Source organism: Bos mutus, chromosome 11, assembly GCF_027580195.1.
Source record: "Bos mutus isolate GX-2022 chromosome 11, NWIPB_WYAK_1.1, whole genome shotgun sequence".
Lineage (NCBI taxonomy): Eukaryota > Metazoa > Chordata > Mammalia > Artiodactyla > Bovidae > Bos > Bos mutus.
In genome coordinates this window covers 95,780,322-95,793,644 of record NC_091627.1, presented here as the reverse complement: position 1 = coordinate 95,793,644, position 13,323 = coordinate 95,780,322, and the positions used below count along the sequence as shown (strand labels likewise).

The 13,323-nt window shown below is 45.4% G+C and overlaps 1 protein-coding gene across 3 annotated transcripts in view; it reads right to left on the bottom strand.

Annotated features, from left to right (window-relative positions):
* Positions 1–218: 218 nt before the first annotated feature.
* DGUOK (deoxyguanosine kinase) overlaps positions 219–13,323 on the bottom strand; it is a 34,229-nt gene continuing 21,124 nt past the window's right edge. For all 3 annotated transcript variants that reach the window (XM_005897641.3, XM_070379815.1, XM_070379816.1), the window contains 5 exons: positions 10,956–11,143; positions 7,041–7,188; positions 1,577–1,692; positions 890–989; positions 219–459 (listed from right to left, as the gene is read on the bottom strand). In XM_005897641.3, coding sequence (XP_005897703.1) covers positions 433–459; positions 890–989; positions 1,577–1,692; positions 7,041–7,188; positions 10,956–11,143 — 579 coding nt within the window. In that variant the 3' untranslated portion in view covers positions 219–432. The remainder of the gene's footprint in view (positions 460–889; positions 990–1,576; positions 1,693–7,040; positions 7,189–10,955; positions 11,144–13,323) is intronic.

Genomic DNA, 13,323 nt, shown 5'->3' with positions numbered 1-13,323 from the left:
TTATTCCCCTTCTTCATTCCTAAGGCAGAGCTTGGTCAGGGTTCTGAAGCAATTCCTGCCCTATCATGTCACAAGGAGCCAATGAACATACAGGGAAGTCTGACAGGTGAAGGATTTAAAAGCAAGCCAGGACTTTTTTCAAGTGAAAATGGCTAGTCTAGAGGGAGCTCAGAGCAGTAGATACAAGCTGAAATAAATGAACAAATGGATTAACAAAATCCACAAAAGCACAGACTTTATTTAAGAAGTCCTTGAGATACAAAAGAAGACTAGGGCTAGGTCTACAGATAATAGAAGCTTAACCCCTGAGTGTCAGAGCACTCTAGGGGTAAAAGCAGGTGGGAGCAGAGGACAGAAAGGTGGGTGGCTTGGTATTTTCTGGCTTTAGAAAGTCAGAGAGCCCAGATCCCAGCTAGAACATCCCAGTACTGGTTATAGATTCTTTACAAAGGTGTTTACCTGTGGGAAAGAGAAAAACAAAAAGTTAAATTTCACATTTTCAGGAGACTATACAACAGTCCATCCATAATGCATGTGTAGCCAAGCCTTCGAGTTTTTTGTGAGGAAGAGAACACAGGTATGGAAAGGAAATGAGACCTGCCCAGGGTATCAAGTAGCAGAGCTGGAGAGAATCCAGAAGTCTCATTTCCCTAGTTCTAGAATACCTCAGACGAGGAAGTCAGCTGGAAAGCACATCTTACAAGGCAAATATTTAACAATTATTAGCCCCAAATACTTTAGAGAATAGAGATTATCTTAATAACTTATTCAAGGCCCTACAGGCTTCGGAGTGTGAAATGCAATTTGAGGCGCAATGCATAGGACCCATAGTGAAGTTTTGAAGTGATAAGAGTGTAAAAAGAAAAGCAGGAGTTAAGGTCTTCCCCACCCTCCTCATGAGCTCTCCTTGTATGGTTACTTCTTCCGAAAAATCATCATTGACATCCAACACGAGCACTGGAATGTTCAGCAGAGCCTCAGAGTGGAGCCTGTAAGAAGCACGAATATTTAGGGAACAGAAAAAAGATGGTAAGCTTCACATACTCACCAGTCTTAATAATTCATAATAGCTCTAAGGTCACAGGGCTTCTTAGGGAAATTTTATGTAAACAGTTTAAAAAAGGAACTCAATAAAGTTGGCTGGAAAGACGAGATTGAAATTTCTCTTTAGTCTGAAGACTGATACTGAAGGTCGGAGCCCCAAACAATTTAAATGGACAGCACACCAAGCCTGAAGGGAGGAAAGGCTGAAACCAGGAATATTAACTTAGTACACACTGACAATGTTTCAGCCCTTTACCCTGAGCCAATGACTTTATCATCATCAATCACCAAGTTCAGTCTAAGGGCATATCGAAAAATAAAAAAGCTGGGAAACAATCTAATAAAAAAGTTTCTTGAAATATATAGATTATATCCGGTATTAAATTTCTGCTGGGGATAACGCTTAACAATCCCAACCACTTCCAGGACATTCTGAACCTGCTTAAGGGGCTGCGTGTTCAGCTTCCTGTATTTTAATGCCTGGCTGCAGGAAGGCAGGCCCCTGTCCACTGCCGCTCTCTTCTCCACTTACGGGGTTGTCTTGTGGACAAGCCAGGCTTCGTGTTGACCATGAAGCTGCTCCAGATAGGCCAACTCAACTTCTTTCTCCTCTTGCCGGGCCCTCCGCTGTAGTCTCTTTAAACAAACCTGAAAGACAATCCCCAGGCTCTGCTGAGCTCCTGGGTTATCTCGGCTGTTACAGAAGCTGGGGGGCTCTCAGGCCTCCTTGCTGTGTCTATCCTGGGCGCTAGTGTTGTGACATTCCTTCTGCTGCCTTGTCTTCTTAGTGAATCACAGGTTAATGGCAACCATCATCTACCCTAGGAACCTGGAATTATTATTTTTTTCCTCCTCCCTGCCACATCCAGGAAGTCACTGAATTCTCTTTCATCTCTCTCCAGCTGGTTCTCTCCTTGCCTCTCTCTCACCCCTGCCCTGGTCAGGTCCCCAGCATTTCTCACCTGGACTATGGAGCAAGAGCCTTCTGACTCTCTGCCTCCTGGAGGCAGTGAAGTGTATGGAAAGAGCACAGGCCTTAAGGTTAGAAAGTCCAGGGTTAAATTCCCATCTTAGCCAGGCACCAGGGGGGTAAGCTTTGTGGGCTTCCATTTCCTCTCATCAACCCCGTGGGTCACTGTGAAGACTCAGGGAAGGGAGCCCATCAGTTCCTGGCAAATGCTGTCTTTTCTCCTACTTTTCCTGCTCAGTCCACCCTTCCAGACTATTGCAATATACAGCTGTCCCTCAGCACGTGCAGAGGGGGTTGCAGGGGCGTTTGGTTCCAGGACCCTCTGTGGGTACGAAATTCCAAGGTTGCTGGAGCCCCTTATGTGTGTGAAATGGCAGTGGGCTCTCCACATCAGGGGTTCCGCGTCTGGATTCGGAGGGCTGACTCCAACGGTATGACTCTCCTTGCAGGGTGCTTATCGCCTTCAGTCACAGGTGCAAGGAAGTATGAGTAACATCATATTTACAAAACGGTACGTAACTTGAAGTCATGTCATATCACACATTCACTCTGGGGCAGAATGCAAATTCTGCATACGTCAAAGTTCAAAAAATAAAAAAGTGAGGCTTGAGATTCACTCTGTCCCTCAGTCCTTCCAGAGCGTGCGTAATTCCAGTCTGTCTTCATCTGATTAGAAATCTGAAGCACAATGACTCAAGGAATGTCACCTTCTCCTTTACTGGTCACACAGGGCCATTCCCAGAGTCTGGCCACCCCTCCTAACTCTCCACTCTTGACATCCTTAGCTCCTTCCTCCCCTGAAGCCGGATGTCACCTCCTGTCTGCAGTACAGACCAAGCTCTTTCGCATCTCAAAACTTTTGCTCTGAATGTCTGCTTTGCCTGAATTGCCTTCCTTTCTCTCTATGCATGGCAAACACTTCATTATTCAGTGTCATCTGTCCTGAGAAAAACACGTAGATTAACTCACTGATTTAGGACTTCTCTCTTTCAAATAGTTTAGTTTTATTCCCAAATGTAAACTTTTATTCCCCCAAAAATGTATAATATTCCCAAAGATGCAATCTGTGCTGTTTCCCTCTTGTATCATCTTTTCTCTATGGAAAGAAAATCATATAAACAAATTTCATTTATGATCTTCTGCCCAACTTTTCAAGTTGATTAACACAGGTTAACAGTCTAACATGCTAATACTTTTAGCACTTATCCCTTCTCATCTCTTTCCCTTGAATCAAGAACTGTTCTAAAGTTAGATGAAGTCCTTGTCCTAGGGAGTCTATAATCTAATTAGATAACAAGTAAAAGAACATATGCAAAACAGCAAATCAGGTGCTCTACTGTGAGGTTTGGATCTTAAGTACAGAAGTCAGATAAGGAAGGCAGCAACTGGGCTGGGGCAGTCAGAGGCGCTTCCTGGAAGCGGCAGGGGCTCCCCCTTCATCACTGGCACCAGCTTACTCAACACCACTCTGAAAGCAGGCCAGAATCTGTCTGGTCCAGGGCTGAGCACAGGGTCTGGCAGGGCAGGTGGTCAATACATATTTATCGCACATACTCACTGAATGTTTTCATTTCTGACCCCGTCTATCCCTGTTGACCGTCTGCTCCTACTTTCATCTTTTTCCATCTCTACTTTCCTTCCCTCTGAACCTTCTCTTTTTCTTTCTGTCATTCTGTCCCTACATCTTTTCCTCACTGCTGACTGCTTCAAGACCTCTCCGCCGTTCCCTTGCCTCCCCATCACACAGCTTTACAGCCCTGACTAACCACGACCCAGTGCTCTACCCCACTGATGACAGATGTTAGTGGCTATTGTCTACTTGCAGAAAGACTTTACACATATAGTCTTACCTCCACTTAAAAAAACATATAAAAGATCTCCTATTACACATTTGGTTCTTATTTTTCTTAAGAATATGTTTTGAAGATTGTTATATGTCAGTGTAGTACCTTCCAGTTCTTTTTCATGGCTTCAGAGTTTTTCAGTGCATCAATGGAGCATAATATACTTAACTGGCCTCTACTGATGACTACTTGCGTTGTTTATAATAATTTGCTATTATAAACAATGCTGCCCTGCACATGAGCCATTTTGCCTATGTGGGAGCATATTTATGTAGTAAATTCCAAGAAGCATGATTAATAGGGCAAAACTATGTATCCTGCTAGTATACACTGCCAGACTGCCTCCTTAGAGGCTGACCAATTCTCATTCCTGCCAGCAAGGTAGCTTCAGGATTTCTAAACATAGCAAAGCTACCTAATTTTCCTGAGAGAAAAATATTATCAGAATTAATGAAAATGCGTATTTTCCGAATGTGACGTTATGTTTTCAATTATACACTAGGGCAGAGCAATTCTTTTTATAAAAGCTATAATTATTCATTCATTGCTGGCAGGCAAACACTGATGCTAAAGTCTCTCCTGTTAAAATAGGCTAACATTTCCCTTTGCACTATTAATTTACTTAAGAGAGCAAACTTTTCTTCCCTCCCAGAAGCCTAGGTAAACTTCTATTTTGAACATTTGGTGTACTTCTTGCTGTACTGATATGGTTACAAGTTCTTTTAAAAAAAAAAAAAAAAAAACAACCTTGTGCAAACAGTGCTTTAGTCTGGTTCCTCTTTACCTCAGTCCTCATGGGGAGGACGCACTGAACGTGAACAGGAAAGAGCGTGGCTGGGACGGCAGCTGCCTGCTTCACTCCACCCGACCCTCCTGGAAGAGCTGCTGTTTGGACTGCCTGCAGTCAGAGGCAGCAACTGGACAGGGACTGCTAGTGGGTCTGACCACTGCACTTCCTAAGCCCCACACCCAGGTGCCCCTTGTCCCAGGTCTTCGCAGCACACGCTGTCCGGGCTGCAGACACGGCCTGGCTCTTGGAGGTACACTGGCCAGCTGCACTCTCTCTTGCTGATTGTTTGGGGCACTGAGGCCCAGCCGTTTCTCTTCTGATTTCTTTTTTTACTGTTGGCTCGCTTGCTTTTTACAGGTTAGTGAAGAGTAGGTAGGAAGGAGCAAAATGCCCTACTCAAGCCCATCACATGAGCTCTAAGCCAACATCTGCCGGGACTCTGCACCGCTTTCTACATAAAGATGTTTCACTTCTGTTCTGCTCTCTCACAGTCCCTCTGGGTCTCACAGCAGAGGTTAGGAATGACTTCAGGGGAAGGATATCAACATTCTCGGTTCTGGTGCCATCAAAACAGCACCAAAATCCCCATTCAATTCCAAAATGAGTAAGTAATTTTTTTCTACCATCAAGTTGCAGTAATCCTTAATCCTTCAACCCCTATTCCACCCCAGCTGAAATACCTCAATTCGTCTCTCCAAAAAGATGTTATCAGCCACACCGTAACAATTACAGCCACCACCACCATTGTTACCATCATTGTCCCATCTCACAGTCATTCCAAGTACACAAAGACGTGAGGAAGACTTCCTTCCTCTCCTGCTGGGTCCCAGTGGCCCAGCAGGCTAGGTCAGGAACCAGGCAAAGGTTAGGTGGCAGTGCTTTCAATTCTCTTAAAGCTCAGCCCAACCTGCTGCTGCCTTCAACTCTCCATCCCATGAACTCCTACTGGAAACCATCACCTCTTCAAACCCAACCACAATCTTCACTCAATTCAAGTCCACAATGCTCTTAATCCATCCTTGGCTCTGGCCATGAGCCTTCCTGGGGGCCAGGACTTTCCTCTCACCCTGAACCCTACATTCGGCTACCTCAAACCATCCTTTTGGCAGGGGTCTCCTTCTCCCCTAAACACTGACACCAATCCCTGCCCCTACCGGACAGTCACCTTCATAACTGGTCTCTTCTATTCCTGCTCCCAGGAAATGACAACTACTGCAAGAAGTCATAAATGTGCGAGGCTGCCACCTTCAGCTGTGCTTTTCACAGAAGGTTCTCAGCCCTCTGGCTTCACTGCATCTCCAGTTGAGTTTCACTTAAACCTGAGACTCTATTTACTTTCGTGGACTCTCTTTATTTCCTCACAATCTTCAGAAGCTCCCGACATAAAGAGCCCCGATCCCTGGTCCCCTTCACACCCAAGGCCCTTGCCTGCTGCCACCCTTGCTGAGGTCAGGCCCTTCCATCCGGTCCTCTCCCCTCTGGTTCCTCGAGTCTGTGTCATGGGGGCGCTCCCACCCATTTTCTGACCCTGGCCAGTCTGCTCTCAGGCTTCTTCCTTCCACAAGACTGGGTCATATACCTAAAAGCCTGGCCTCTAGCCTCAAGAGAACTTTCCCTCCTAAGACTATGCGTTATACCTGGCATTTGACCGTATGTCAGGTATCTGTCTAAAAAGGTGAGAGCAACACATCCCTCAAAAATGCCCCCCAGCTTGACTCCCACTCCAGAGGAGCCCTTAGGGATCACGTGTCTGCGACACTGGATTGGACAGACAAGGACCCCTCCAGGGGAAAGGTTTCCAGGGCCTGCCCGCGGTTGGCAGAGCCAAGGACCCCTGCCATCTCCAGAGACTCCACATCACCACCCTACTGTGTGCTGGGCTGCCCCCATGGTCCAGGTCGGAGGTCATGGGAGGCAACTCCCACAGTCCATCGTGCCTTACCAGTGGCATCCTTCAGGTTCAAAAAAGCAGACAATGAATTAGGAGAGTACCAGGATGAGGTGAGGAAAGCCTCTTCGTCCTCCTAACATGATAGTCAGGAAACCATAGAGACCACAATGGACTCTGATGACCCAGTTAGAGGGAAGGAAAAGCTGAGGCAACTGGCTACAGGTTAGCTGGTCAGAGGGTTGAAACTGTGGATCCCAGTGATAAAGCCCAATCTTCTCCAGGTGGGCACTACATCAAGAGGGACCCTTTAGCCCCCTGCTGCAGAAAGCCTAAGGGAACTGGGTCCTTGTGCTAGAATGGGAGGGTGCTCACCCACTGCTCTCCATGCTCCAGGTAATACCCACAACCAACTTTCTCCAACTGGAAAATCAGAGGCTCAGAGAACATCACCTCTTAAGTTTCATATGGCCCTAATGTTTAAGGCTTTAAATTCTGTCTTACCTGGGGAGCAGCCTGAAGGTAGATGAAGCCATGTAATCTGAGCCGGCTGGCAAACTCCTGCAGGAGAAAATAATGCCAGTCCTGATAGATATGCCATTCAATGTCACTGAGGGAACCATTTTCAAAAAGAGTCTTTGCAAAGATATACCTGGTTGGAAATGTAGGTGGGATGGGTGAGGGGAAGAGAATGGGAAATGGAATGAAAGGCAAAAGAAAGAAGCAAAAAACATTAATAACAACTTCTTCCACGTCTGTCCAAACCACTTAACCTTTTTGGTTCCTTACTGATTTTTAAGAAGTCTGAATTCTTCACCTACACTTTTTGCTCAATACTGAGAATAGCATTTAGACTTTAGAGGCCAAAATCTCTGAGTGGATTAATCCACTGGAAGAAAAAGGCCACTGAAAGACAGTACCATTGGTCGCTAACAATTTTCTCTCCTGGAAACCAGTCAAAACATGTGCAAATGGTGCATGTAGACTCAGACTTTTAAGATTTCCTTACTATTACTGTAAGTAAGCCCCCAAACAAAAAACAACCTAGTATAAAGCACCCATGACTTACTTTAAGGACTCAAGGGTTCTGAGGCTGCAGAGCCATCCTTTGGTCTAGCCGAGAAGTAGAGCAGGAACTGTACTTAAGTCATGTCCCCTGTGGAGCAGGAAACGCATTTCCTACTAACTGCAGTATCACCAAGAAAACAAACTCTCCTCCAAAGCAAGCCTCCTCTGCTTCTGAGCTTCTAATCCAGATATGAGAAGGCTAAATCTAAAAATCAATCTCATTTTGCCCCTTGCTTACTTCCATAACTAAAGGAGCATCGGATAAATAGGAAGTCGGAGCTAACTAGAAACCATCGTTTCAGGAGGGGCAATTCTGCTTTCCAACCTCAGGCATCTTGATACAAAACACAGTTTACATCTTAAGCAGTGAATTCCAGTTTCTAAGGCAATACTCAGCAACTGGCTACTTCTGGAAAAATGAAATTCGGAAGCCTTGTCTATGAATGGCTCAGGGAGGTATACACCACAAGGCTGCGAGTGCTGCATAAGAGAAGGGGTTGGAGCGTCACACTCCTGAGTCTGACCTGGCTTCAAAATTCACTAGCTGTGTCACCAGGGGCAAGTCATCAAACTCTCAGGCTGCTTCTTCCTCTGTACATAGATAACAGTTGAACCTAATTCGTGGAGTTGTGAGAACTGTAATACTTACAAGGTGCTTCCAACAGTACCTTAGCTGTCACTGTAACTACTTCACTGTTAGGCTATGAAGGCACTAATTTGGGAGCTCTGAAATGGCTTACCTATAGCCTAGCTGAAGGCAACATAGAAAAGAGGTGAATTTCTAATTCAGTATCTGAACAATGTTTTCAGCTTCTTCATAAGTAACATGGAAATGAAGATCTTATAAAGAGCAAGTAAATACCTGTTAATTAGTCTTATAAAAGGCCCTGGCCTTTTTCTGAGGATGAGCACTTCTTTATTTCTCCAAAGCTGGTAGTGAAGGGGCGAGAGGACGTAAAGGCCATGGTGGTGCTCAATGCTGAGGCGGGTTGGGGAGCCACTGCAGCCTGAATGAAGGGGCTGCAGGAAAGGGCCAGCTTAAGCACCAAGGCATCAGGGTCCCTGCTCTAAAACCACATGCTATTGTTTTCTTTCAACTCAAACAGAAAAGATTTAGATTTCCCCCTCCTTGTCATCTACCCTCCCAAACAAGCGATGTTCCTCCTTTGGAATACGTATAACACACCTGGGCAGGTGTGCAGTCCCTGCCAGACTAAGGTCACCATGAGGGCAGGAACTGGGTCCGCCCTGCTTACTGCTGCAGCCCCAGGTCTGACCCAGTGCCTGAACACAGGTGGCATTCAACAAATCTGTTCATTTGCTGAGCCAAATGAATAAATGTTTAAAGGAGTGGAGAGGCTCTAAATTACCATCAGGGTTAGAGTGTGTAATCAGTTACCCTTTCTGTCTCAAAAATGTCCCCTCTGAAGAAAACATCTGGGATGTTGTAGCTGCCTACAGTGCAATCAGCTGTCTCCCTTTATACCATGGCACGCCACATGAGGGATCTTAGTCCCCTGATCAAGAATCAAACCCATGCCCCCTACAGTAGAAACACAGAGTCTCAACCACTGGACCGCCAGAGAAGTCTGGAGATCTTCTAAACAGATCTTCTCAAGTCCGTGTACTTTCTAAACAAAGTATTTCTATTTTTAAGGGGGTCTCTCACATGTCTACCTCACTAAAGGGCTGAAAATCAAAAGACCAATGGCCAGTTTGTTTCCAGGAAGGTAGCAATATGTAATTCATCTTCCTAATTCAAGAGGCTAGGCTTGAGAGAAGGCAGAGGAAAATAAATAGTAGTGTATCCAACAGTTGAAAAAACAACAAAAGTCTATAGCTCAACCATTTACAATTCACATATTTAGCTTTTATAAAGAACAGGCTCTCTCTTGGGGTCCACAGAGAAGGAGTGCCTAGCCTATAGGGTTTGTATTACATTTCTTGAATGATTTTTAAGTAATGCTTAAAAAAAAAATCACAATACATTTACAAATATACCCTTATTTTTCCCCCTCCAGGCGGCTTTATGGGAAGACTAAGAAGTAGCGCTAGTTTTTGTAATTTGGAAGTAAACAGGTAACCAATCTAGCATCTTGAGAAGCGAATGGACAGGGCTTCTCTGGTGGCTCAGCAGTAAAGAATCTGCCTGCAAGAGACATGGGTTCAATCCCTGATCCAGGAAGACCCCACGTGCTCCACAGGAACTAAGCCCATACGCCACAACTCTTGAGCCTGTGCTCTGGAGCTGGGGAGCTGCAGCTACTGAAGCCTGCATGCCCTAAAGCCCGTGCTCCCCAGCCAAAGAAGCCATTGCTCCCTGAGCACCACAGTGAAGAGTAGCCCCCACTCTCTGCAACTAGAGAGAGCCTGGGCAGAATGAAGACCCAGCACAGCCAAAAATACATAAATAAAAATTTTAAAATAGACGTGAATGGACAATAAAAGTGAATTTTTCCATTCTGATAATTCAAAGGGGCTTCAGAGCTCAACATGCTTTGGGCCACCATCTCACACTGACACAGGTTCCTTCGGATAAAAAACCCTCAGTGATGTCCAGATCGAGGCACCCTCACTTCATCTCCAAATGGCTGAAACACAAGACTCAGCCTGGTCTTGTGGCAGAACCAGGAATTCCAGAGTATAGACGGACTAGCTCCTTTAGAATCAAGGGGCTGAATTCCCAAGCTAGCTGCTAGCCTTCGTGAAAAGTGACTCATCTCACTCCATCGGTAGATAGGATAATGCCCTTCCCTGGACCTATGAGAGACTGAATATCTCTTATAGACTCTGGCCAATAATAAGTCCTCTCACACGACAGAGTCAAAAATGGTTAAATCCAAGACAGAAGTCAATTTTTCAGATGTGCTTCTACTAAGAAATCCTTTCTTGAAGAATAAAACAAGGATAAATGTATTTCTCCTATCATTTTAGGAACACAGATTTTAATTCCATCTGCTTTTTTCTTCAAGGTGATAGCCAGCCACTGATTCATCTGGTTTGCTGAAACATACGCTGCTACTTAAGTGTCTCTTCCGAGCCTTTGTGCATGTAACGGTTTTACTAGGTAGCCACCAGCCTGCTTCTGTGACAGAAAAGACGACGACAAGGCAATCAGTGCCAGTGTGAGAAATTAGATGTATTAGTTTATGAAAAACAGTTTCCTTTCTTGACATGTGTGGTAACTGAAATTGCAAGTCTGAACAAATCTCTATAGTGTTGTTGTTAAAAAGAAGACAATTTTTTCAAGGATAACATTCAATGACAAGAGCAGTTCAGGGTCTGACCAAGAAAAGAAAACCTGTGGTGCTGAGCACAGCGCCTGTGGCCGGCAGAGGCTCGGGACCTTACCTGTCGCTGTACACAGACCTCTCAAAGATCTGTACTGCCCTCCCAACCTCTAAGAGTTTCTCAGGGAAGGGCTCCAACTGTACTTTCAGGCGGCTCAGGAAAGAAAATGTCTGGAAGGTGTAGGACCATCGTGCTGGCTCCTGGTACATCATATCCAGCAAGTTTCCAAGGCTGGTGGCAGCGCCGGCCTAGAGGCAAATTACAAAAGAGGAGAATTTCCTAGGACGCATTTACTTCAGTGTTCACCACCCTTCTACCTCATACCTTGTAATCACTGGGAGAAGCAATTACAGAGGTTTCCTCCCACTAAAAAGATACTGCATCCCTCACCGTTGGTGCAGTCAAAGCTACACAGCCAAGGGAGAGACTTTCCTACTTTATTAGGTGAGACCCTGATAGAGGGAGATGACATGCCTCAACACACCTAGAAGAGCGGAGGCAGAACCACCGTACAGTTAGCACGTGCACCGATAGATGTGTTTGCAGAGCGTGCCGGAGGAGGAGTTAACAATCACAACCACCTAAAAGTCTACTTGCAATCATACTACCTCTACCGCAACACCGTGCTGCCTCTCTCTGGGGCTTCCATTTGTGGTTCTTTCTTTCTACAACTAACCTAGACAAGAAAGGAACTGACTATAAAACCCAACCCACAAAACAAAGAGTTCTGTCTCTCTTATGGCAGAGCTACACGTTGTTAAACAAACACACACACGGACAAACAAAAACACACAAATCCCTCCTCCTGGATTCTAGACACTTTACGAAAGGCACGTGAAGACCCACTTACTCAGCATGTGCAGGCGGGAACGTGTGTAAGATACTCAGGAACCCTAGATTCTTTCCTGGGCTCTGCCACTGACTCAGTGCTAAAGTGAGTTTTGCGCAAAGCACTCTTATCTGTGTTCATTTAGTCACCATTAACTGAAGGCCTGTGTGGATGAGGTGCTACGTGAGCTAGGTGCTGTAAGGGGTACAGAAAACAAAATTAAGATTTATCTCAATGTTCACTGTGCTATGCTGTCTCATTTGATCTTCACAACAGCACCATGAGGTAGGTACCCCTGTTATGCCCATTTCCTTGAGGAGAACATCCACTCAGAAAGGTGACGGAACTTGCCTAAGGTTTCATGGTTAAGTGTTGAATGGGGACTCAAAGCTGGCTTCCACTAACTTCTTCATTTTAATACTTCTCCATATAAAAGCGAGCAAGACGTGGTTCCTAAATTTAAGGAGCTCATAATGCAAACAGAAAGGGGGTGACAAAAATATGGAAAACTAGACTAGAAAGCAGAACATACAACAAAGGGGTGCTCACATATGGTGGAGAGAATCTGGGAAGTTTCTGGAAAAGAGTGGCATTAAGCTGGGAAGTAAGTAAATGGTACATGGAATCTCCATAGATGGAAATAGAGATTAAGAAGAAAGAATTTCACATAGAGACAAAAGTCTTGGTGGGGGGGGGGGGGGAAGGGGAGGTTAGACAACCACAAGTGGTCCGGTTTCACAGAATATCAACCCTGGATTCCAAAGAAGGGTCTTACCCTTTGGAAGGTTTCATCAGGAGCAATGCAGGCAGAGCACAGCAAGTCACAAAACAACTTCCCTCCTTCCAGTCCCAACCCACACACACACACCAGCCTCACAAACGGCCCCTGGCTGAGAGCTGGAGGCTGAAGCAGGAGGACAAATTTGGATGTACTGGGGTCTCTGGCAGGGTCACTGGAGACTGTAGGGAGCCCATGGTGCGTGGCACAGTTCTGAGATGGCAGGGAAGCCAGCTGACTGGAGTGGGGCACCGCGCTGGCAGAGGCACCAGGTTGACTGTACAGAGGCCTACACTATTTCTAAAGAACCTATCTCAACTACAGAACATGAAGCACATATCCCTTTAGACATAAAAACAAAAAAGGGGACAAGCAGTGGAAATAAAAATACTCAGCAATTCAAAAGGAGTGAACTCATCAATGTGCTCAGGACAAGCAGCCTCTCAGGAGACAGAGCTATTGCCAGAGAAAGGAGAAAATGGAAAAAGCTCAATGAGATTCAAGAGACTGCCACACTGATAAGAACAGGTTATCAAAAAAAGGAGCCAGAGACTTCCCTGGAGGTAAGACCCCGCACTTCCACTACAGGGGCAAGGCTCCGATCCCTGGTTGGGGAACTAAGGTCCCACAGACTGCATGGCATGCCCCCCAATAAAAGAAATGAACCCAGGCTCCAAATGAAACAGTATGAAAAGAACATTCTTAGAGGGAAAAAATGCAATTGCCAAAACAAAACTCCCAATGAAGATAGTAACCAGCAGACTGTAAACTGCACTAAACCTCATTAGTGAGTATCAAACAGAACACTGCTTTCCTCCTGG